At 46.0% G+C, this 24,879-nt stretch overlaps 1 protein-coding gene across 1 annotated transcript in view; it reads left to right on the forward strand.

The window, feature by feature from the left end:
- The window catches only part of map3k10 (mitogen-activated protein kinase kinase kinase 10), a 29,524-nt gene extending 10,554 nt beyond the window's left edge, over positions 1-18,970 (forward strand). The window contains exons 2-11 of the mRNA XM_030107878.1: positions 10,228-10,408; positions 11,008-11,156; positions 12,361-12,536; positions 12,824-13,070; positions 13,971-14,093; positions 14,179-14,317; positions 15,544-15,656; positions 15,730-16,028; positions 16,245-16,773; positions 16,904-18,970. Of these exons, the coding sequence (XP_029963738.1) occupies positions 10,228-10,408; positions 11,008-11,156; positions 12,361-12,536; positions 12,824-13,070; positions 13,971-14,093; positions 14,179-14,317; positions 15,544-15,656; positions 15,730-16,028; positions 16,245-16,773; positions 16,904-17,301 (2,354 nt within the window). The 3' untranslated portion in view covers positions 17,302-18,970. The remainder of the gene's footprint in view (positions 1-10,227; positions 10,409-11,007; positions 11,157-12,360; positions 12,537-12,823; positions 13,071-13,970; positions 14,094-14,178; positions 14,318-15,543; positions 15,657-15,729; positions 16,029-16,244; positions 16,774-16,903) is intronic.
- The last annotated feature ends 5,909 nt before the right edge of the window (positions 18,971-24,879 follow it).

The raw sequence follows: 24,879 nt of genomic DNA on the forward strand, positions 1-24,879 counted from the left end.
CAGCAGCTCACAGCTATCAGGCACAAACACGCTAGGAAATATGGGATGGACCTCAATCTGTATGAAAACCAGACTACTTGTAAATCTGTTTGCTTAAAAAAATTGAAAATTCAAGAGAAATATCTAGAATATTGAAATGCAAGTATTATATTAGAAATTATAGAAACCTTTTCACAAAAGTGTTCACAATTTGTAAGAAACCAGTAAAAAAATCTGGTAGAAATATCTCTCTCTGTAAGAACACACTCATCTTTCTTGCCATCTCTTCATCTCACAGAGGCAGAGTTTTGTGTGCAATCTGTTAAAACACACACTCTCATCGGCACCTCCTGGGCTCTTGTGCGTTGGGTGGCTGTTGACTTGTCTGTTAGAGGGTCATTGTTGTTGGCCAGCAGCAGCCTGGCACAGGGAGAGCCAGGCCGTGCAGAGAAGGCCCTGGTGTGTGTGTGTGTGTGTGTGTGTGTGTGTGTGTGTGTGTGTGTGTGTGTGTGTGTGTGTGTGTGTGTGTGTGTGTGTGTGTATGTGTGTGTGTCCCCCTCCAAGTCTGAGGTCCTTCACCCGCTTTCACAGCGGAGTCATGTGAAGGACACTTCAGGCAGACGGCGGGCTGCACGCTCGCTGTTTGGAGCACGCTTCTGAAGAGCCGAGGCCGGCTTATGATGATTTATTCAGAGTTTGCTTTCACTGCTGCAGAGGTTTGAACTGTAAACAGCATGTTGTCCTTTTGCAAGCTTCAGTTGATTCCTCGACAAACTCAGGCTCATCCGTGACACGGGGATGTCTGGCGAATTAAAGATGCAAGCAACAGCCCTATTGACCGACATACATATTAGTCCTCCTCATTTAACATTTTCACTGGTACAAGTGTTTGGAAAATTGAGCCACTATGACTTTGATTTTTTTTTAACGTTTCCTCATTACATTCACACATGTTACGTTCTGATTCACAGTGACTGAATAAGAAGTCAGATCACTGATATTAAAGGTGCATTAAGGAGTTTTCACATTGTATTTGAAACAACGGCCCCTGCAGGCCTTGGGCGTAACTGCAGCTTAGTGAAACACTCGTGCCTGTGGCTTGTGTCCATGTACGTGCATGGAAGAGGGGAACTCCTTCCTCGCTCTTCAAGTAGCGCTGGAGTAAAATTTAAGTTTCTTTTACCTGGTGGGGTCTGTGCTGGAGCTGTGGCAGTGCTGGAAGCCGGTCTTTTCTTACTTTCTGGAAGATCCTGCTCAGTTGTTGCTCGTTAAGCATCTGGCGGACAAAACGAAACTTAAGGAAATCAGGCCAGCGGGAGCGTGCATTCTGTCACATCATCTCAAATTCTCCCCCAAAAAATTCTGGTGCAGGACCGACACTGCAACTTTCAAGTGACAATTTAGCACTGTTAGCGGTACTTACAATGAATATGTCAGGGCACATTGTACACATCATTAAATATTTGTAACATATTTATGGTGGAAAATAAGTATTTTTAAAGTTGAAAAACTCCTTAATGCACCTTTAATGTAACTTTGGCACTTTGAGGCGATAAAAATATTGTATCATGGAAATCGAGAGTGTTTTCACAGCCTGTGAATCAAAATGTAAGCTGATATACTGTAGTTGGTTTGGTCCGCGTTCACACCTACGTTTTCCACTCTGGAACAAATGCGGCACCAACTCGGTGTCATGTTTCCATGACAACCAAGCCTGACAACATGGGGAGTGCCAACTTTAAGTAGCTGTGATGGGTGTTTTCCAAAGTACAATATGCAGCCAGTTGAACTATGGTTAATTTTTTTTTTTCATTTTCGGCGCAATTGCTTCTCTTGAGCACTTTGATATACAGTATTTTGCTCAGTTGCGTTTGGCTTCAATGCAGACTTTGAACGAAGACAGCATATCAGTCAGTTTCAGTTCTCACACGCTCCTAAACTTATTTGGCAACTTGTTTGTGAGACAATCAATCACAGAACCCACAACATAAAAAGACATTTCATCTTAAACCTCAGCCACATCACGCTGTGTTCTATCATAAAACCCCTGAGTTACTTTTAACATTTAGAAAGTTCAAACCTGTCTGTGAATTCCCACACTGTAATTTTCCTACTTTCACACCACACACACACGCAGAGATGCACGAGAAAGCTTTCCTCATTTAATACCCCCGGTTCTTCTGAGAGAGAGGCTGCCTGGTCACACGAATCTGGCAGCTGCGTTTGTGTGGAGACAAAGTGAATGGCTGCAGGGTGAAACTGTGCCACTGTGCGGCTCGGGATTAGAGCCCCGATGGCCTGTGGTGGTACGAGTGGAGCCAAGCTGGGGTATCAATGACATGTGAGGATACTTGCTACAACACTCATATCAAAAGCACCGGGGAAGTGGAAAGAGAGCCGGTGATTCCACGCACGTCTTGCTGTGCTGTGCCTCAATTTATAGCCCAAATTTGTGTTTATTGTATTTCTCATTCTGAGAAACAAATGCCAGCAGAGTCTTAGTGATTTTATCATTTTTAAATATCTGAATTTAATGGTTTTGATTTAGTTGTGTCATCTACACCTGCTATACTTCTTAATTTATTTCAATTCCAAACATTTTATTTAATTTAAACAGGCCTGATATTGAGAGGAATTGAACATATTTTACCCTTTATGTGCAGCCCAAAGATATTTCATGCCCCCCTTTGCTTACTATGTGTTGAGAGAACTGTCGACGTGAGAAAGCCAAAGAGAAATGGAGAGACCTTTCGAGACACAAAGACATCTGGTATGCGCTGCAAGGAAAATGACAAAAGCTCTCCCTCCAGTCATCTCTCTTTACCTTGAGTAGTCTGCATCTTTTCATCCCCTCATTACTTCTCTCTTTCTCATAGTGCCCGTGTCTTTTCTCCCCTCCATCTCACTTTGTCTCCGCTCCTTTTTTCACCCTCCCATGCTGCTCTCCTCACTTTTTTTTTCTTCTGCTTTCTCCTGATCCTCTGTCTCCTTCTTTGCCCTCATTTCTGCTGCTCTCCTCCCTCTTGTCATTTCGGTCCCACTCATGCCTTTTTTCCTCTCTCATCTTCGGTCTCCCACCCCCTCCCCCCCTTTTTCTCATCTTAAAACTGCCAGCCCCCCACCCTTTGCTCCCTCATCTTCTTACCCCCACCCAACACCTCCCACATTGCACACACACAGAATCTCGCTCTCACTTGCCCTTTGATTCCTGACTCCCTCCACCCCTCCTTGCTTTGCCTCTCCTCCGCTCTTCCATTTCTTCTCCCTGGTGAGTTGCGATTGCAGCCAGCCCTGCGACAGCTGCAGCAGCAGACAGTCGGGCGGCGATAGGGGAGGGAACGACGGGGAAAGAGATGAAACCAGCGGGTTCCGCTGGTGGGGTTTTGATCGCCGCTGTCGCAGAATGAGATGTCGGGGGTGCTGAGGATTCCCCCCCCCCCCCCGGGTCTTCATCTTGTCTGTGCTGATGTGCATCGACCTGCCGCCACGCCGGTCAGCTCAGGATGTGTCACGCTGATGGTGTGAGGCAGACAGGTGCAGGAGGAGGTGTGGAGACCAGCACAGGATCACGGGGAGGGATCGGGGGAGTCTCTTGGGGGCCAGACGGACATGATTTGCTGACTTGAGCAGAAACAGAAACAGCTGTCCCCGTCCCACCCTGTAGCCTACACCTGTTCCTCCATGAGGAGGAGGAGGAGGAGGAGGAGGAGGAGGAGGAGGGGGAGGAGGAGGAGGAGGAGGAGGAGGCTGAGTAAAGAGGTGGATGAAAAGGAAGGAAGTTGACTTTGAGTGAAGTGTCATGAAGCATGGTTTGTTTTCCACTCAAATACTGAGACTGAATGATGTGACACAGCTAGCAGATAGCAAAATCTATTGTCAGGTTTAAATATTCAACTACAACTATAGCTTTTCTTTTACACGAAGAGTTAAAAATGCCCCCAAAAAAGCAAAACATTTGCAAACCTTTATCTTCAGCAGCTCTGTGAGGTTGTGGTGCAAGATGCAGTGACTTGATATGGCGACCCCTGTAAAAGTGAGCAACCATATGAGAACTCTGTCACTGAGATTGATCAGATTTGGTTCGAAATGGTTCTACCGTCCACAGTAACTCAAAATTAGCATGTCTCCAACCAACCCAGTCAAGCATTTCCCCCTGATTTTGTTCATTGTTTTTCATTCAGTCAGTGCTTAATAATCACAAACAAGTGCAAGAAGAGATTCGTTATAGTGAGGACATGTACAGCGTCTTGTCTTGTTCTTATCAGTTAATTATCTGGAGTCGCCATAGTTTAGTTTAGAAACATGGTGTGCACATTTATTGCGGAGCTATACACTCACTATACATGCATGTGATATGAGCTAGACTGGGAGAGAAATATGTAAAATGTGAGGTGTCACTTTAGGTTGATGGTTAATTGGTTGTGTTTTTTTATGTTTTATGTTGTGTTTGGACATTTATTTATTAACCGAGTAAGGCAATAAATACAACAGCTGAACTTTTTGCTTTAATCATTTTAGAATTGTTGGTCGTGAGTCAAAGAGAAAGAAGGCTGAAGTTTGATTTGTTGATTTGAGTCACTGGGCTTTTATATTGTGGGCTTCATGATGACCACGACACAAAGACACAGCAACATGCAATGAATCAACTTCTATTTGATTAGGGTCTTTTGTACAGCTCAACTTGTGAAACAGACTGAAAAAAATATGAGGAAAATCAAGTAAGAGTGTCCTGAGTCGCAGTTTTAATGCTGGAGTCAGCGTAACGCGGAGTAGTGTGTGTATGAAACCTGCCATAGGGGCATGAGGGCGTTCACGGGCGAGCGGCCTCCTCTTGCTCAACGTCACATTCTCAGCTTATTGACCGCTGCTCTAACAAGTTAATGACACAGCAGTCTGGAGTGAATCTTGGCCAAAACAGCTCAGCTGTGATGGAACTGGTTGAGCTGTTCTGTGTCAGTGGATGAGCACGGCAGATTTGCATCGCTGAAGTTCCTCATGAGTGGACAGGTTGGTAGGTTTGACTGCTCCTTTATGGGAAAATCAGGCACAGCTCTCGTTGTGTCCTCTTCAGTCGCGCAACACAAGTTTATCAAGCTGAGAAAAGATAATGCAGACAGTGTAAAATCAGAGTTGTCAAAATAAAAAACCAAACGAACAAAGCATCACCTCTAAACCAGTTCATTTAGATGCCATTTTTGGTCAGAATTAACAACAAAATGCAGGTGTATTCACAAATGCTTCTCCACTTTAAAATACCTGAAGATGCTCTTTGAAGAACGAGCCGAGAAATGAAAGTAACTGCGAGCCGTGGCAGTCGGCTCCACCTGCAATCAGCTGATCACAGAGGATTAGGCTCTCAGCTGACTGCTGGTAAGGCCACGCCTAAGACTCCGCTCTGAGAGCAGCTGATTGCCGGCTCTCCCATCGCACAGTTTATTTAAGGCGAGGCAGCGCACAAAGACACTTTGCCTAAAGCGCCTCAAATCCAACAAACACCCATAAAATCCAAGAGTAAAATAGTACTTTTTAGACAAAACACTGTTTTTTTGATAATGCATCGTTATAATTTTCAATTGTGATATGCTTAAAATAAACTTTGTCACTGTTTTTGTTCAGAACGAGATGAAAAATATTGAAATACTTATTATGTTAACTTTTTTGAAGCTGATGAATTTTAGTTTTTGTGCTCAGTTAGGGGTTAGAAGTAGATGGTCAGTCTACAGTATCTTGCTGGCGATGTGTGGACAGGGCTTAATAACAGCATGACTGCATTTAGCTTCATTTTTTTAAGTGTTTTGTTACCGCAGGCGCCGATGCTCATTTTGGATTTATTTTTAGAGATAATTGCTTGGGTGTAGTTGTTTCTATTATGATCTAATTACGACTGCCATCTGACTCCTGAAGTGACCTGTTGAAAAAGACATGATCACACGCTACAGCCACACATGCCCGGCTGTGGCATGAAATGACAAAACTCTGATGAAGAGGAAAGGCCGTGGACCTGGACAGGTCATCGGTCCTGTTTCATCCGTTGTTTAAATGGAATTTTTCACGTCAGGAGAATAACAGAAGCGCGTCGCTCCTCCTTCTCTAACTGTAATCGATTGACTGTGATGCAGTGGTCACCACCCGTCACTGTATTTCAAAAGGAAATTAAAGTCAAGCCTTAAAGTCATTTGTTAGTTTAGAAAAAAAAAAAAATTGCGCAAAGAGATACTGGGAGAATGTAACCCATGTTTATGTCGTCGTCTCCGATTATGTGGAATGTTCACTCTGTCCACATCCCTCTGTTTGCTTCTGAGTGAATGATTTCTTGCCTAACGTTGAATCGGTGTGCGCTTTCCCCTCTTTGTTTTTCCTGAATGAGCGGGGACTTTCCCATTACTGGCCATCACGTGCCGACTTGCTGTGTGTCTTTGGTGTTTATAATGAAAACTTGCTGCATTCCTGAATGGTGAAACATCTGCGTGGGCCGCTGGCTAATGTGTCACCTGTACCTCATGCACTTTGCCAACCAGTCTGAAGGATCATTAGTGAGATTAAAGCGTCTGTTGGTACCTCGCTGACGGTGTTTGTGCTCTGTGTTGTTTCTCAACCCTTGGCCGGGGTCAGGGTCCAATGATCAAGGGATGAATAAACAGAGAGGGGAGGACAGAAACCTGCTGCTGCTCCCTTTTGGCTGGAGAGCTTCCCTCTCCGGACGCTCCCCGTTCGGCAGGTGTCGCTGATCAATACTCCACTCTGATCGCACTTTTTGGACGGTGGCCAGCACAGCTATAAAGTTTCACGCCGCGTCCCAAATGTCATCCAAAACCCTGCAGTCGTCTTCTAAAGACCACAGACTGGAGCATATGCACAGCGTGGCAGTAATTAAAGGGATCCAAAAGGCCTCATAACAGCTCTGAGACGACTTTGTTAATTTACACAATCTAATGTGTGAGTATTTGGAGCTAGTGGCTTTAATAGATGAGTGAGTTCAAAGGTTTGGAAAATGTTTATGGGAACTGAGGAAACTGCAGTTTCTGTAGCAGCTGGTTTTATTTCATAATTGAGTTTAAAATGCAAACACAAGTTTTGCAAGACGACAAGGATGGATGTAGTTGAGGATTTAAACAGTTGTGTCGATCTGTAGAAAATCATCAAACCATTATAACGGATTCTCTAATTTCCCCAAAACGTACTGTTGAAAACACAAGCGTTGTCATGGTTACCGTGTTCGGAAACTGTTCCAGCATGTAGAAGATGGAAGGTTTCGAAATGTGTTGAAGACTCACTGCTAAAGGCTCAAATGAAGCGGTCGTGTGACACAGACAGCCTGACATTTATCTGTTTTTTGACGGTGTCAGAAATTTCATGACCGCCGCTTCACCCTACAGTGTTACTGCTGCTACGAGCCGCAGCCACAACCAGTGGAAGGGCGGCACCGGCACACACAAGCCGCTGTTCTGGCATGTTGAAGTTGCAGTAGCGGTTGTCATCTCTTATTCAGTGGAGAGACACATCGTGGAATCAAATGTACTTTCGTACTCAGGGTTTTGACATGCATGTTGCTCAGTGTAGCATCTAAGTTTCCCATATGAGCCTCACAAAAAGCTGCCGTCTGCCGCTTCACATGTATTTAATGGCAGATTTGTAGGTTTGCAGTCGTTTCGCAGCTCTGGCCAGAGACATGATAAAGTTCCACTGGCATCAGACACGTCTGTGTGAGGACTCCGCTGGGTCATGTATGGTTTTGGGCCTCAGCAGTACATCTAGAGCAGATGGGAGTTTAATGAGCGCGCCTGAGCAGCACTTTTTATCGCTGATTAATCACAAAATGATCACACAGCTAACCAAACCACACTGTAGCATTAAACTCCCACTTTAAATTCATGGTAGTGTGATTAATCAGACCTGAGATTCTTCTCTGAATTCATCTTCGCGAGCGCTGCCTTCTTCTTGTTTCTATGTCGTCTATTTTGAGATAACATTTCCACCAGCTCTGGCGTTGCACTGTGTAAAAGCCATGCTCTCCTTCAGGACTTCTTTTTTTCCCCCTCCGTCACTTATGTGCTGTGATGCTTCATTTGCCCTCGCGGGTGGTATTTGTGTGTCGCTGCACTTCAGGTTTGTCTTCTGCCAGCTGAACGCAGGAACGTGTTGATCTTTGTGTTTTGATGTATGGATGAAAAGCTGGCGGGGGTTAACCTGTAGCGGGAGGACTGAGCGTGTGCGGTTGGCGTTAAAAGGCATTTCTTCATCAAGGTGAGATGAAGAAGAAAGGGAGCAGGTGGAAGTGCTGCTTCACGCAGTCACACGTTCAGTTTCTGTCAACATGTCCCCGGTTTCAGCCTGCATGTCTCCTCTCTCTCTCTCTCTCTCTCTCTCTCTCTCTCGCCCCACCCTCTACCTACATACACCATCTCTGGACACGCTCCATCTATTTACACACAAAACTAGCCGAGAAAGGCCTCATGTGAGGATGACGCGCCCATCTGAGCATGCAAACACGTCCCCGTCTCCTGCCTTCACAAGACACACTGGCTCCATCTTTTCCGTCGCGCAGAGACAAAGAAGGAACCCCCCGAGGAGACAGCTGTCCCTCACAGAGACCGCCGCTTCAGAATAGAAAAATGATGGCTGGAGGATGAGGGTAGCTTATAATAAAACATCTCTTTCCTCCGAGGATTAGACACCCTGTCACACTGACTATAGGAAGATTTTGTTACGCTAATATTGTCTTCAATTACCGTATGTCTTCTTTAAGCTTTTTTTATTTTTGTTAACAGTCTAAATGTTTATGGATAAAAGAAGACCCCAAAAAAAAAGAAACACGTACAATTAAATACGATCCTCAATGAAAACAATCACAAGGAGACATGAAATCATCACAAAGATAAAATAAAACAAACTACAGATTTTTCAAAACTGTGCCTTTCCAGTCATTGTTGTCAAATCATGTAAATCTTCCTCATGTTCAGACACATAATACACTTCAAATTATCATTCAAAGTTCAGAACATCTGTGAAGAGTACAGTAAATAGGTTTGATCGGAGGCAACTTCAGTCAGTGTTACTAATTACAAAGTTGTGAGGAATAAGAAGCAGCAGTTGATTTTGTTTTAAATGACTGTATGAAAATTCAGAGAATCACAGATCGGTCAGGCAGGAGGCCGCTCCAGCAGACTCAGAGCGGTGTGACTGTGGCAGTCGACGCAGAAAGCTTCCTCGTTGTCAGCAGAGCTGAGAGACACACCTTCTTCACATAAAAGGCTTGTCCGCGTGCATGTATGGGTGTATGCGTGCGTGTGTGTGTGTGTGTACAGGAGCAGAAGTGTGTGTAAACAAAGATGCTGTTGTGTGTGTAGCCTTGTTTCACCGCCCTTTGCATAAGCCTGCAGATAAGTGGGAGCGAGACAGAGCGGGGGGAGGAGAGAGAGCCTCCCCCACCTGGCTGCCCGGGAACTGTGTACACTCCAAATATTTCCATAGTCTGCCCTCTCACGGAAATGAACGAGGAAGTCGTACATGGAAGAATCATACACACGCACACGCACACACACACACACACACAGAGGCGTGAGGTGAAGGAACAAAGTGACTGCAGAAATCAAACCCACTCAGCTGGACCGGGGCTCCCAGCAGAAACCTGAAGAGCACATGATGCACCACACCTGCTGAGCAAACATGGACATGTTGTTTAACTCCTCCTGTCGTGTCGTTCAACCTCTATCGACGTGTTTTTGAGCGTGGGCAGATATTGAAAAAAAAAATCTTGAAAGATATTTTTGATTGAAAATCATACAATGAAAAAAAATGTCACTAACAGAAACTGACATACTTTTAAAGAGTCCTGTCTATCTAATTAAATCTACACAATAGATATTAATACAAATGATAAATTGCTTTTGTTCATTTTAGAGCTGCGACCACGGAATATTTTCAACATTTATTCAATAAAATAATTTTCTTTGTTTATAATTATGAAAAGTGTCACAAGCCATTTCCATTAGCTGTCAGAGAATTAAAGGAAGGCTCGATCTCATACAATCTGCTTCCGTTCACTTTTTCATATAACAGGATTGAAAATGTAAATATTCATGACTCTGGAGCTCCGTTTTGACTTTTCCTCTCTCCGTTTGATGTGACATCAGGACACATTTGGATAACAAAAAGACCCAAACACTTTTTTTCAGAAGAGAACTTAGACAAAACTATTAAGTGGTATTGTTTTTGTCTGTTTGCCCCCCCCCCCCCCCCCCTGCCCAGTCCTCATCCTGCAGCCGGTGGAGCGGGACGACCTGGGTGGGAAAACTCTAAAGATCACGGACTTCGGGCTGGCCAGAGAGTGGCACCAGACCACCAAGATGAGCGCGGCGGGGACGTACGCCTGGATGGCCCCAGAGGTCATCAAACTCTCCCTCTTCTCGAAGAGCAGCGACGTTTGGAGGTATGAAGCTCGCGTCCCCCTCGCCCCGCCTGCCTGACGCTGTGACACACTCCATCAGGTCCTCCGAGGACGACCGATTGCGGTTTTCTTTAAATGTGCCAAAGTTTGAGCTTATCCGTATAATGTATACTTCTTGTTAGTAAAATAACTTCAACAGCGAGTTGTTCTGATCATGTGAAGCACATGGAGGCCGATCAAGCAGTAAAATACACTTTAAAAATAAAGGAGGTTTAATATCGTGTCCCACAGATTCTGAATTGTTGCACTTTTTGCTTCTGCTCCAAGAAATGCAGCTTCGCTAAAGCAGGGGCGAAACTTATTTGTAGTGTTGCATTCCTGTCTGATCTTCGGGAGCAAATATAAGTTAAAACAAATAACCAGCTGAACTTTATTTGCTTAGCACTTTTCGTGGATGTTGGTACAACTTAAAATGCTTCACAGAAGATTGAAACTGTGATAATGGGACAGAACAAGAAGGGTCAAGGGAGCAGGGAAAAAAAAGTATTTATAAAGTCTACTTACAGTGGTTCTTTAAAATAACAGAACTCAGGATGTTTTTTTACACCGGACGGTTGTGTTTTGCTGGTCTCTCGTCACAGTTTTGGAGTGTTACTCTGGGAGCTGCTGACCGGGGAGGTTCCCTACCGGGAGATCGACGCTCTGGCCGTAGCTTACGGCGTCGCCATGAACAAGCTCACGCTCCCCGTCCCTTCCACCTGCCCCGAACCTTTCGCCCAGCTGCTGGCAGGTGAGCAGTGTCAGTGTTCCTGTCGTCGTCCATCTGGTAACACGAGCGTCATTTCAAATGTTCTCACATCCAGCTGTTTTACTGTGTCTGGACTTAACCAATGCACAGGTCTGATCAGTTTCCTCCTGCTGGAGTGCTCATGGGCCACATGTCTCCTTTGAACCTTGCTAATAATCTGTGCTAACAGCAGCAGAGTATTAAACAGCTCTTCTTTCACAGTCGGTGCGATCTCTGTTCAAACACACACTTGAATCGTATCCATATTGTCCGGGTGTGCTCATCTCCAGCGCTTTTCCCTTTCCTGTCTTCAGCTCCGTGGCTGTAAAGCTGTGTGATGCACAGAAACGCAACTGATTCTCAACCTGCCAGTGGAGCAGCAAACTTCCCTCTCACCCTGCTCCTAAAGCTCATTTCCTGCTCATCCCCCCCCTCACTCCACTTCATCTTATCCATGTTCATCCGTTAATCTCCCCTTTGTCATCCTGCGCTGCTCTCCTCTCTCTGTTTACTCCTGTCATCAGCTCACTTTCATCTCCTCCTTCTCCAACTTGATCCTCGTACATTTCATTATGCTAATTTAGTGAGTCTCATAAACAGACGCTGCCGCTGAAGCTCTTTCGGCTCCGTTCCTGCAGAGTGTGACGGTGCTTCAGTGTGTGTGAGAGATGCAGCCGATCCGTTTGTGGCTCAGCAGATTATTGTAGGTGTGAAGCATGCTTCTGTCAGTCGGAGTTTGGCTCCCGACAGTCGCCATATGCTGTCCCATCTTCCTCTCCATCTCGTCTCATCTGCCAGTGGGGGGAAATTCATTGTTCCCTCCTCTGTGTATTACATTTATCACTTAGTTTTATAACATAGTTTTTCATTTTTTGGTTGTATTCTGGATTTCCAGCTGTTGGGATCCATAGATAAAAGCAAAACTATAATTAGACGCTTTTCAGTGAGAACATCTGTTACATCTTCTGGAAGACACATTTCAACTTGACTGAATATTTGTATTTTTTGTTCAATTTTCGAGTCAAGTTTTAATTTTACTCGCATTTCAGTTATTTTTTGCACCATTGGTGATGTGGAAACACTGATTGATATATTGTCACCTGTCTGTGGTTGGGATATATCAAGTGTTTTATCCTCAAAATATCAGAAGAGCACACTTGTCTGTCTGTTTCCACGTTAAGTGACGTCTCTCCCGCTCGTCCCTCAGAGTGCTGGAGCCCGAACCCTCGCAGCAGACCCTCGTTCACCAGCATCCTGAGGCGGCTGCTGTCCATCGAGCAGTCGTCCATGTTCCAGATGCCTCTGGAGTCCTTCCACTCCCTGCAGGAAGACTGGAGGCTGGAGATCCAGCAGATGTTTGACGAGCTCCGGGCCAAAGAGAAGGTGAGAGAGCAGAATCAGCCGATGGAGATCATGTGAACGGCAGAGAGGTTAAACATTGTTCTGTCACGACATTTAGGTTTTAGTAGTGCGGCTTGTTGTTGACGAAGCTGTCTCTGTGGGGAAATCTTCTCATGTCGGAGCAGGAGGAATCTCAGCATGTCACGTCTGTCTGAGGCGTAAATTAGAATCACCTTAGCAACGAGCCTGAGGCAGAAAGAGGTGTTAAAGGAGGTGCTGTCAGTACCTCCTCCATCCTCCTCCTCCTCCTCCCCCTCGTCCCCCTGCAGGAGCTGAGATCCTGGGAGGAGGCGTTGGCCCGGGCGGCCGAGGAGCAGCGGGAGCAGGAGGAGCAGCTGAGGAGGAGGGAGCAGGAGCTGGCGGAGAGGGAGATCGACATCGTGGAGCGCGAGCTCAACATCATCATCCACCAGATGTACCAGGAGAAGCCCAGCGTGAAGAAGAGGAAGGGCCACTTCAAGAAGAGCAGGCTGCTGAAGCTGGGCAGAGACAGCAACTGCATCAGCCTGCCCTCTGGTGGGTGAAAGCAGGAACTGCAGCTAAGCGTGTTTGACATTACCTGAATCAGGTGCTGAGAGCTGGCAGAGCTCCAGGTTTGATGTTCCTGTGAGGATTTTTACAGTTTGGAAATTAGGGCACAAACTGCTGAGGAGACTAAAGCAGCACTGAAACATCTGGAGTGTAAAACCAGTGGAACTTCATCTGTGGGAGAATAATCACATACCATGCTTACGTGGTGTCAAAAGGAGATTTACTGGACTCTTAAGGACTCTGCTGGAAAGCCAGAAAGTCAGAAGGCTTTTGAAAATATCACTTGATTAAAGTTTTATTATAAGTGCTTTTGCAAATCAGTGCCCATCAATCACAGTCCAAACACAGAGTTATATTTGTGATAATATTTGAATCAACTGCATGTTTTTGGAGCTCATAAGCTCACATTTTCTAAAATCTACAGAGCTAAAGTATAAACCAGGTGCTATACATCCCACCAAGGAGACAAAAACACTTCCAACTCCTGTATAATCGCCAATTTTAAACAAATTTAAACTTGACTCCGACCAGAGTTCCTCACACTCAAGGTTAAGAGCTCATCCAAATCGCCACCAGGGGGGAACTAAAATCTAAAAAATCTATATAAAAAATGTACCGGTTGCTAAAACCAATGTGTTCTGTTTTGTTTTAGTGATATGTATTAAAAGCTCTAACATTTAGAGTGCAAGCTGCATAAACACCAGTGTCTAATGTTTTTACATTATTAATTCACAACACATTCTATTTCTGATTCTTATGAACAACTTGTGTCGCTTCATTATATTTATGATCAATAAAGAGGGAAACACTGCAGCTTCGATAGAAAAGTGGAATAACGTGAACATTAAGTAAACAGTGAGCGAACTTCGTGCCTCTGTCTTGCAGGCTTTGAGCATAAGATCACAGTGCAGGCGTCGCCCAGCGTGGACAAACGGAAGACGCAGGGGAGCGAGAGCACCACCCCGCCTGCCAGCCCGGGGGTCATCCCCCGCCTCAGAGCCATCAGACGTGAGTGCAGACGCTCACGGGGGGGAAAAAAAAATGGAAACCGGGACGTGGCAGAGGAGTAAACGGCCGAAACGCTGTCTTTCAGTGACGCCGAGCGACGGCAGCAAGACGTGGGGCCGCAGCGCCGTCTGCAAGAAGGAGGACCTGACGGGCAACAAGAAGAAGGGTCGCACCTGGGGTCCCAGCTCCACCCACCAGAGAGAGAGAGTCGGCGGGGAGGAGAAGTAGGTTTAGTCGTCTGTTTTTTATGTCCTGAACTATGAGTGTGAAACCTTGCTGGTCTCGCTGTGCAAAACTGAATCTATCCATGAAAAAGAGGTTTTACAGTTAAATCTAAAAAAAAAAGAGAATATCCTTGTTTTTTTTGTTGCTCTACACATAACCTAAAATATTTCAAGGCTGCTTTTAAACTTGAATTGTGATAATTACGGTTTCAGGTTTTTTGATGAAGATTTTAGTAATTTTTTTTATTTTCTTAAAATATGTTACAACCATGAAGATGAGCAACAACACACAATGTTTTGAAATAATTGAGTGCATGTGTAATAAATTACAAATGAATGAAAATTTTACCTTGAAGGCCGATTTTTCCAATGTTAGCCTCACTGAAATAAACAGTTTCAACAGAACTAGTTAAAGATATTTCCACTGATATAATCAAGAATGAATATGCTTTTTTTTTTTTATAATTGCTATCATTCAGATTAGATTTGTGTCTCCAGTTCATTTACAAATGAAGACAGAAAAAAACAAGCATTCTGTCTGTGTCTCTGCTCTGCTGAGGTGATCTTTAATGTACTGGATCATTTTCCCGGCAGGAGAAGATTGTGGAACCTTTGATGTTATATTTGCTCATTAGTATTTGCTCAGTCAGTGAAGCTCTTTTTGTCTTCCCAGTCATCCTGAGCAGAAGAAAGTGTTCTGATATTTCCTCAGCCGATTATTGTGTCTCGTTCAGTGAAATAAAAGCTGTTGATCGATACTGTATTGGGGTCAGTGGAGCATCCAGAGACAGCCCTAGACTGCTGTCCTCATACAAGATCTGATGAATAACTTTGGTCGGGGTCACAGAAAACATCTCAAGTAGATGGCGTAGAGGTGAACGGCGCCATATCAGCATCTCAGAGTGCTATGAGACGTTTCCACTTTGTTGCCATTGATGTTTATTTTGCAGTCAGATGTTATTCTGATTGGAAAGCATCCAAAAAAATCTCCCAGGGGAAAGCATTAAAATTGTCTCTTGGTCTCTGCATCTATTTTAAATATACAAATATACAAAATGTAAGATTTTAGGTCAGCGCAGACAAAATAAATTTCAATTTTCATCTATTTTTTCCCAGGTTTTCTCAAACCCTGGTTGAAATTGTGGCTCAGGTTACTGTGTTGTGATGAGATTTGGTTGGTCATGTCGCTATAAGGTCACATGACTGCCGCGTTTGTCTCCTTCCAGGCTGAAGTCACTCAGTGAAGGGAGCAAAGTTTGGTCGTCCAGTGCACCGAATCTGGGAAAGTCCCCCAAGCACGCTCCCATGACCGCCGGCTTCTCCAGTCTGAATGAAATGGGTACGTGTTGAATTCCCGTGTCCTCCCGTTGCGTCTTCACTCAGTCACTTCATCTCGTTCCTCTCGCTCACAGAGGAGTGCGGCGAGTTTGAGGAATCGCCGGGATCCCAGATGCCCTCGGAGACCAGCAGCAACGGCGCCACGGAGGACTCGGGGCCTCTGTGGAGCAGCCTGGGGCCCAACACGGCCTCCTCTGTGGGCAGCATCAGCTCCTGTCAGGGGTCCGCAGGCCTGGGGGTGGGGGTCAGCTACCAGGACTCCATCCGCCGCTGCAGCCAGAGGAAGAAGAGCGACATGCTGCTGCTGGGCTGCGCCTCCCTGCTGGCCTCCGTGGCTCTGGGACAGGACCTGCTGCAGCTGGGAAAACTGCAGGTGGGACATCCTACGCAGACCTTTACATTATTTCAAAGGGGTTTTGTTTTTTATAGTTGCAACACCAGCTTTGTTTTACACAAAACTCTCTTTTCTGTGTACGTGTAACTTCATCTGTTTTTTTTTTATAATAATTCAGTGACTACCTGTATGAATGAGTGATAATCAAACACAAGTAGAAATCACTGACTTTACATCACCTGGCGTTGCTTCCAGGTGCTTCAGGACGAGCAGGACCTCAGAGAGGAGCAGCGTAAGAAGAAGGAGGGTCTCTTCCAGCGGACGGGGCGTTTCCGCCGCAGCACCTCTCCGCCGAGCCGGAACCTCTCGCTGTCTTTGTCCAGACATCACGACTCGGCGCTGCCCTGCTTGGACCCTTCCCCCTCTGTGACGCTCCTCTCCCTGTCCTCTCTGTCCGACTGCAACTCCACCAAGTCCCTGCTCCCCTCCGACCCGGACGAGTACCCCATGACCCCCGGGGTCAAGACGCCGGCCGCAGCTCCGGCCCCCTCCCTCAACCCGCTGCTGGACCTCCGGGCAGAGAGCTTCAAGAAGGAGCCCAACCAATCCCTCACGCCCACCCACGTGTCGGCGGCCATGGCCCTGAACAGGGGCCACAGGCGCACCCCTTCGGACGGGGCCATCCGACCCCGCGCCCAGACGCTGGGCCACCACAGGACGCCGTCAGACGGGAGCATGCCCATGCCTCCTCCGCCGGGGGCGCAGCACATCACGGCCAACAGAGGTACAGGCGCACAAAAATGAGATTACAGTCGAGAATTCTCACATGATTGTCACATCGTCACAGTCAAATGCTCGCAGTTACACAGGAGTGTACTCAGATTACTGTTTTCCCTCCTCTCTCTCTCTTCCAGGTCACGACACTCTGGACATTCCTCGGCTGCCCGACCCGTCCTCCATCTTCCCCGTTCCCCACCGGCGTAAAGCCCCGCCTCCGCCGATCCCGGACCCGAACCCCCACTGCCTCATCAGCCCCCTGGAGAGGCCCAAGACGCTCGAGTTCGCCCCCCGGCCGCGGCCCACCCCGGCCCGGATCCGGGCCGACCCCTGGAAGCTGGGCTCTCTGTCGCGGACCCTGAGCTCGTCGCCGGGGAGCAGCTGCGACAGCCCCCTGGGCTCGGGGGACAGCAGCGCCAGCGCGGCGCGGCCCAACCTGATGGACATGGACGTGGAGGGCCAGAACTTGGACCACACCGTCCCCCTGTGCGGCCAGCGGCAGCCCCCCGCGCTGTGCGGACAGCAGTACACATAGTGACAAACAGCAATGGGACTTTTTCCCCTTTTTTTTTTTCCTTTCAGGCCTTTTTTTTTAAAGCAGTGGGAGTTTGGGCTGCATAAGAAACGCCTCCTGATGTCTGAGCCGAGCAAAGTGCACTCACTGAAGTCTGCAAAAACATCCCGCTTCCTGTCACGCTGTCGGCACTTTTATTAGAAGCCGTGCTTCTTTACACGTGTCCTTTTCCTGCCCTGATAAGGTGTGAAACCTCTACAGCAAGCCATGCCCTGAGAGCGCTCCCTGACCTGCACCTCGCCCGGGGTCCCACAGGCCTTCAACACCCCCGTAGTCTGCTCATCCAGCTCCCCCCTCCCTGGAACCCGTCTTTCTGACCCATGACCTGCAAGACTCATGATACTCAAAAGCCACTGGAATACTTCAAAAGATGCTTTTTTTTAACTTCTCCCTTCTTTCGGTGCATCTTCTTGTGCTTTTGCCAGTCTGTGCATTTTCCCCACTTGAAAAACCCCCATAAAAGCTTGATTCTACTTTTGTTTTCAGGAGTGCTTCCTGGGTTGATAAACCGTCTGCATAGAGAATCCCTGTTCTTAATTTGCACAGTTTGTTCAGACGTCTCCCTTCGGATCTGCCTTCATCCTCACTCGTGTGTCATCATCTCGCTGCATGGCGTTCGTCGTCCTGTTCACTGAGGCAGGAAGACCGGAAAAAGGAAAAAAAAGCCTTTTTTTTCTCACAGCACAGGGGGGACAGTGCCCTCGGTGTTGCAAAGTCAAATGCAGAGTTTTATTTTCTCAGTGCTTGCACCATCCCTGTTAGCAAAAAAAAAAAAAAAAAAAAGATTTTCTATTGGTTTGGTGGCCCGGGTGTGTGTGTGTGTGTGTGTGTGTGTGTGTGTGTGTGTGTGTGTGTGTGTGTGTGTGAGAGAGAGTGTGTAAATATCACTGTACATGTGTGAATGGCCGTCTGTGTGCCAGTGCTTCTTCAGTGCATGTCGTTTTACATGTGAATGGTTTCATTGTAGCACTTGAACGGAATAGGACCACTGGTTGCTCCACATTTGCTCGTCATTTTTTTTTTCTTTGTTTTTACATTTTCTTGGTTTTTCTTGTTGGAAACATTCCGGTCTGTGAAGTGGATCCCGGCCTCGCCACTGAAACGGACCTGATGGGAAACGCTGAATGCGCTACTTGATCTCAACTTCATCTCTTCGAACGTCACACTCTCTCCTCTGACCTGCTGTACTTCGACATCAGTGGCACTTTAGGAGCTGTGCTGTGCACCTCGCTTGTCTCCGTGCGGACTCGTTGACTCGGCACAAAGTGCTCCACTCACGGCTGACAAATCTACTTTTCTCCGCAGAGTCGATTTTGTACATTGGACGGTTCATTCTGGCTGCGGACGATATTAACTTGACTGTGCAAGTTTTTTTTCTCTAGGTGTGTGTGTGTCTGAGTGAGAGTGTGGATTCGAGTGTATGTGTGTATGTGTGTGTGGTATTATTTGTATGGGATGATGACAATCCCATCGGTAGAAGACTGAGCCCAAAGTCATTCTCCTCGTGTGGTTAAGGACACTGAGTATTTATTAAATTTGTTGTTATTATTGGAAAGGATTAATTATTATTATTACAGCTCTCTTCCTGGAATATCTGTATATATTTGTTAATATAACAGGAAAAAAAAAACACAAAGAAAATGGCTCACTGGTACATCCATGTTGTCTTCGGTCTCCTTCTGTGACATTTCTGGGTTTGATGAGGAATGTGGTGTGAAATGTGCTGAATGAGAGACGAATAAAACAAAGAAAGCAAGAACGATGTGTCGTCACTACATTTATTTTGTGGAGGTTGTGAGAGCTTCAGTAATATCCAACCGCTGCTGAACACTCTGATTAAAGTTCTGCATTCAGGTATAATTTCAATGTAAATTTATTTATTTGTTTCCCTTTGATGCTACTTCAAAAATCCCCTTCACTCCTCAGTAGAATCTCAGAAGATGATTTTACACAATGGTTGCTGTCACAAGCTTTGTTGCAACAAAAGAAAAAAAAAAACATTGTTGAAAGATTTAACTTGCTGTTTGTGCTTTTGAAGATTTCCAAAAAGCATTTTGCATCTGTAGCCCCATCAAACTGTCATTTCCCCCTCTGAACCGCTCTCGCCAGTTAATTCCAACAAAAGTTAAAGTGATGGTGAGATTATAAAAGATTAAAGAATTCTTCTCATCTTATATTCATCCACTGTCAGTATTTATGAAAGGAATCCCAGTGACCCACTGACACACTGATGAGTCACCACTGAATATCTAAAGACATCAGACACCAGTCAGGAGTAAACCGCTACAGTTACTGTAATACTTCTTATGGGAATGGCTCTTTTCCTCATGATTTCCTCTTTTGATACAAATAAAAGTACAAGAAAAAAACACTCAAGTGAAATTATGCACTGCTTTTTCTCCCAGAATCTACTAAAGGAACCAGTCACTATTATCGGAGGCGTTCGCTTCATTTGATGTGCATATAGCTATTTAAAAATTGTAAACATTGTGTGAATATTACTGTAAAGAAATGGAGAGTTGAAGCATTATTCCTCTCTATAAAATAACTATTGGCTACAAATACGCAGATAAAAAGAATTTTGATATTTTTACAAGTTGTGAGCATACTGCTGATTTTCAAGGCAAATAATTGGATTTAAAAGACACACATGACCTAAATTTATGAGTGAATTAATATGCTGAATATACAATGATATTAATCTAAACTTTAAATCTCAACCATGAGTTGAGAAAATCAAGAGGTCAGTGAAGAGTTTCCTGGATGCCACATTTTCATAAAACCACCAGTTTAAACATTAAGATAAAAAGCCTTAAAGCAAAGAGAACTGTTACACAATGCTGTTATTTCTGTCATTTCTGCAGCAGGTGTTATTTGAGAAGCATGTATCGCAGTGTGACGCCCGCCAGCAGCAGCAGATTGCCTGCAGTAGCAGCTCCTGTCCGGTAGGTGTCGCCGCGGGGTCCTATGATGTCATGTCGCTGTGGAGTGTTTTCTCTTCATGTCCTCTCTCCTGTAGAGGCTCCCTGACACTGCAGCTGCCCGGGAAGGTGCGTGAAGCCGCACAGCAGCGATCGCACCTCTTCATTTACATCTGCAGCCCTGAATCTGGGAGGAAAACACGGAAATGTCGAATAACTTTGGATGGTTTTTTTCTTTTTCCTTTTATTTTTTTTTCTCCTCTGACAAAAGGAGCTTTGTGTGTGCAGACAGACAGGCCACAGATGTTACAGACACACACAAAAACACACTCAGCTGCTGTGTCTGTCAGTGTGACCGCCAATCAAACACCCTTTCAGACGCCAGCCTGTTACCTAGCAACCCCGCTTCACTTCCATGGTGATGCTATTAAAAGCAACAATGCACACACACACACACACACACACACACACACACACACACACACACGAACAAGAAAAAATGTATGAAAATGAAAAGGTCTGAAAATGAAGTGAGGATGAGAGAGAGGCAGGACACACACACACACACACATACACAAACAATGAGCGTTCTGTAAGGGGAAAGCACTGTATGCTCTCTTTGTTTCTTCCTCTCTGTCTTTTGTCCTTTTTCCTACAGTTAAGACTTTTTGTTTTCTTCTTTATCATTTTCTTTGTGTTTTCACAGCGTTTCTTTCTTCCTAACCACAATCCATCCTTTTAATCATCATTATTTTCTCTGTTTTGTTTAACTGTCACGTCTGCATAAAATATTTTAAGGACAATAAACACAGATGAGAAACTGTCTGAATGTGTCTTCATTTCTCAGGTGAACAATGAAACAGACTGTCTGGCAGTCGGCGTGTCCTCCAAACCGCTGAAGGACTCACATTTTCTCTTTTTTTTTTTTTTTTCTTGCCAAATCTTCATCAAGTCATTACACCACTAATGAAGGCTCGTTCTTGGACGACTGAATGGATTAATGAACAAATATGAGCTCAGAGAATCAGAGTCTGAATCGCTGAAACGATGTGGTACATGGAAACTTTTCAACAAAGCGTGGCGAACTTTCAATCTGCTCAAATTAATGTGTGATAATGTTTTTGGGGCTCAGTGCGATCATCAGGACAGGGACTGTTTAACACGAGACAACACTTGTTGAACGTCATCTCTACAAAATCCAGCTGAAGGCCCGATTGCGGCGAAGAAACGTTTACGCTGAAGTTAGTTTTAATGACGTCACCATCGCACAACGGAGTTCCTCTTTGTTTGAAACTTTATTCATAATCTTCATTAACCAATCAATAGTGCATTCCCGGGCTAGCAGTCCAGTAAAACCAGTGACGGAGGCCTGCTGGGCGTCTGGATGTTGAGAGGTGAAAGGCCTCCTGGGAGCGGGGCGAGGTCAAAGCCCCTCGACGTCCCCGGCATTACGTCCTTCAGCGACGCGTCGGCACAGCGACCAACAGGAGGAACGATGGCAGCTGCGAGGAGCGACTCCAAAATGAATCAGTAAATAAAAATGAAAAATAAAAAAAATTCAAGTTCCTTGGAGTTCCTCTGCTCTCCTGTGTTCACTGGTTGTGTTTTCTCTGGTGGGATGGGGGGGGGAGTCTGAGGGGATTGCACCTTCTCTGGACCAGTTCTGGTCTGGATCCCTCAACAAAAAGGGATTTCAAACAGAAATACCAACAAATACAGACACAGTTACAAAGCAGCTCTGACAAGGAGCTATAGTAAAATTCTCTTTTCTATCTCTTGCTTTTCTTTTCTGTTCATAAAGTAATTTGGTAAAGTAAAGCTTTTAACAACCATAAAACTTTCCATTTTTGTTATTATTATTTTTTTTACATTTGTATCATATATTCACAAAAACTACCTTGACATTTGACAAACATTTACTTCAGATGACATCAAATAAAAGAACATAAAAAAACACCGCCTGTAGTTTTTATTTTTCTGTCCCTTTTTCTTTTCCTGTTGTGCTTTTTGTTTGTTTTCGCACAGACTTTTCTGATTAGGTTTAACAATAATAACAGCCTCTGAGTGAGCTCGATCATTAACCAGGGAAAAAAATATAAACAAGTAAACCCAACAACAACAACAACAAAAAAAAAAAACCCTTGAAACGAACCTGTTGTACTTGTAGCTAATTTTCCCTAGACAGTAGTAGCACACGTTGAGCTAGAATGACTTAGCACGGCGAGACAAAAACAAGATGGCAGACTGGTGCCATGGAGAGAGGACCGTGTGTGTGTGTATATGTGTGTGCGTGTGAGTGAGAGACCGATCCCAGAGGGGCCCGTTGCGGGTGAGGAGACTCGGCCCGGGCCGCCATGGAGACGAGCCTGCAGGTGCCCTCGGCTGCTGCTGTGGTGATTTGTCTCCTTTGGGGGAAGAAAAAAGCAGCAGATGCAGATAGAAAAACACGGGCGGGCCGAGGAAGGAGCCTCCTGCGTTTGACGAGTCGGCTGTAATTAGCCGATCGATAATTATCTTGTCGCTGGGTAGGAGGACATCGCGGCGGCTCTGTTCCTAAATCATGTGAAGGAGCAGAGGCTGCGAAGGCGGCAGGGAGATGCTCCGGGTTAACGCGAGGCGCCCGGGCGTCCCCGGCGTTTAGATGATGTGGTGTTTAATGAGAAATGAGCTCCTTTCCAGGGGTGTCAAACTCGTTTTAGTTCAGCGGCCACGCGCAGCTCCATTTGATCTCAATGGGGTCTGACCAGTAAAACGAGAGGATGAGTCGCTTGGATACAGAAAGTTTACCTAAAGTCAGTGCAGAGAAATGGGAACGCATCCAAATGTTCTGATTTATTGCATTTTAAAAATCTAAATCTTCTGGTTTACGAGAACAAGCGCCGATCGGTTTTGGACATAGATCCCTGTTGGCAGACCAGGAGCAGCAGTTTCTTCTCTGTCAGAGCTATACAGGCTGGATTGGGCCTCGTTTTGGTGCATAGGCCGCATGTTTGACACCCCTGCTGAGAACTTTTCTCTCTGCTGCCACCGTGCAGCGGCGGAAGCCTCGTGGGGGCCGACGGCGGCCTACTTCTCCCCCCACTGGAGCCTCTCCGTGTCATGCCGGTCTCTTGAACACACGGCGCCGTCTCTCCAGAGTCCCATTGACACACTTAGGTCCCTATTTACCTCAGAGCAGGTCAAGGAAATAACGGGGTGGGGGGGGGTCTTTTGGATTTGATCTTCCGCTCGCTACTCTTTCTAACATTCGCTCCGCCGAGGCAGAAGGTGACCCCAATTCTGTCGACCAGCCTCATTTTCTTTCTTCGGAAATATTTGATACCGATTCTACTGCCGCGATCACAGTTTGTCGCCACCTTCTGTGTTTCTGAAGGGCGGATGAGATAAATCAGCGGTATGAGCAAACAGTTTAGTGGCAGCATGCCATGACAGAAAGCAATAGAGCAGATATAATCCCCATCCCAAACATCTGAAGGAACTCCCTGGAGCCGCACGTTGACATGCAGGGCGTGGGCTTGCACAGGAGAAAAAAAAAGAGGAGAGAGTGGGTTTCATGGCATTTTGAAGGCGAGGGGAAAAAAAAATTCAGGTCATGCTTTCAAAAGGTATCAATCCAACCTTCTGCAGAACACGGGCAGCCAGATTTCAGCCTGTGGTAAAGCTAGTTTCAAAGCAATATTCACATTATCAATGATTCAGCTTCACAAGTCACGAGAGAAGCAGCGGGTAATGGATATCCACCAACCTTGATGCCAGCGGTGTCTAATGCTCATGTTGTGTGTCGTCTCTCCATACGGCCCTGCGTAGGGAGGGACCTGCAGAGAGCTCTTAAACTCGGGCGTTTTATCTATCAACATACAATAAAGTGTAAGCAGGAGGAGTCTCAGATGGCTCACTCTGTCGGAGTGCACTAAAGCTGAGTGCTCTGGACTGCTGGGACAGATGTGTGTGATTGTTTTCCCTGCACTAACGCCGCCCAGAGCCTCCCGGCTGTCTCATCGATGTCTGGAAAAGCCTCGGCATTAGCGATAAAAGGTTGGACCTTCATTTTGGGAAATGTCAAGCGTCCGAGGCGGCGGGGGGAAGTGGAACTTCTCTCGCCGGCCGTTTGAGGGAGGGGCTGCGACAGTCTCAGTAACATTAACACGACACACGACCCGGGTGGGCTTCAGACAAACGGCTTCAAGACACGTCAGTTTCCACGACAGCACACCTGAAAACAGCGAGAAACCGCTGGAGAAGTTTCGTCTCTGGCTATTTTACCACCGAACACGAACCACTGAGGATGACAGCAAGCTGAAAACCCGAAGGACGCTTTACAAACACTTGAATTAGCCCTTGAATTGAAATAAAAACAGTCTGAAAACTGAGATACATGGCATCCAGGAGAGAAAACAATGAGGCCGAGAAGCGACAGTTGTGAGCACGGAGGCAGGCCGACGCCTCCGCTGGACCGGAGGCTTCTGCTGCTCGTCTGTCCCACAGTCTGGGTAAAGGGGCCTGACGGAGCCCTCTCGGGATAGGACGTACAATCAGATCGGGCTGTGATCTTGTTATGTGTCTCTCACACACACCAGCACACACCCTTCGCCCTCGCCGTCGCCCTCGCCGCCGCCGC

The sequence above is a fragment of the Salarias fasciatus genome, chromosome 14, assembly GCF_902148845.1.
Source record: "Salarias fasciatus chromosome 14, fSalaFa1.1, whole genome shotgun sequence".
Classification (NCBI taxonomy): Eukaryota; Metazoa; Chordata; class Actinopteri; order Blenniiformes; family Blenniidae; genus Salarias; species Salarias fasciatus.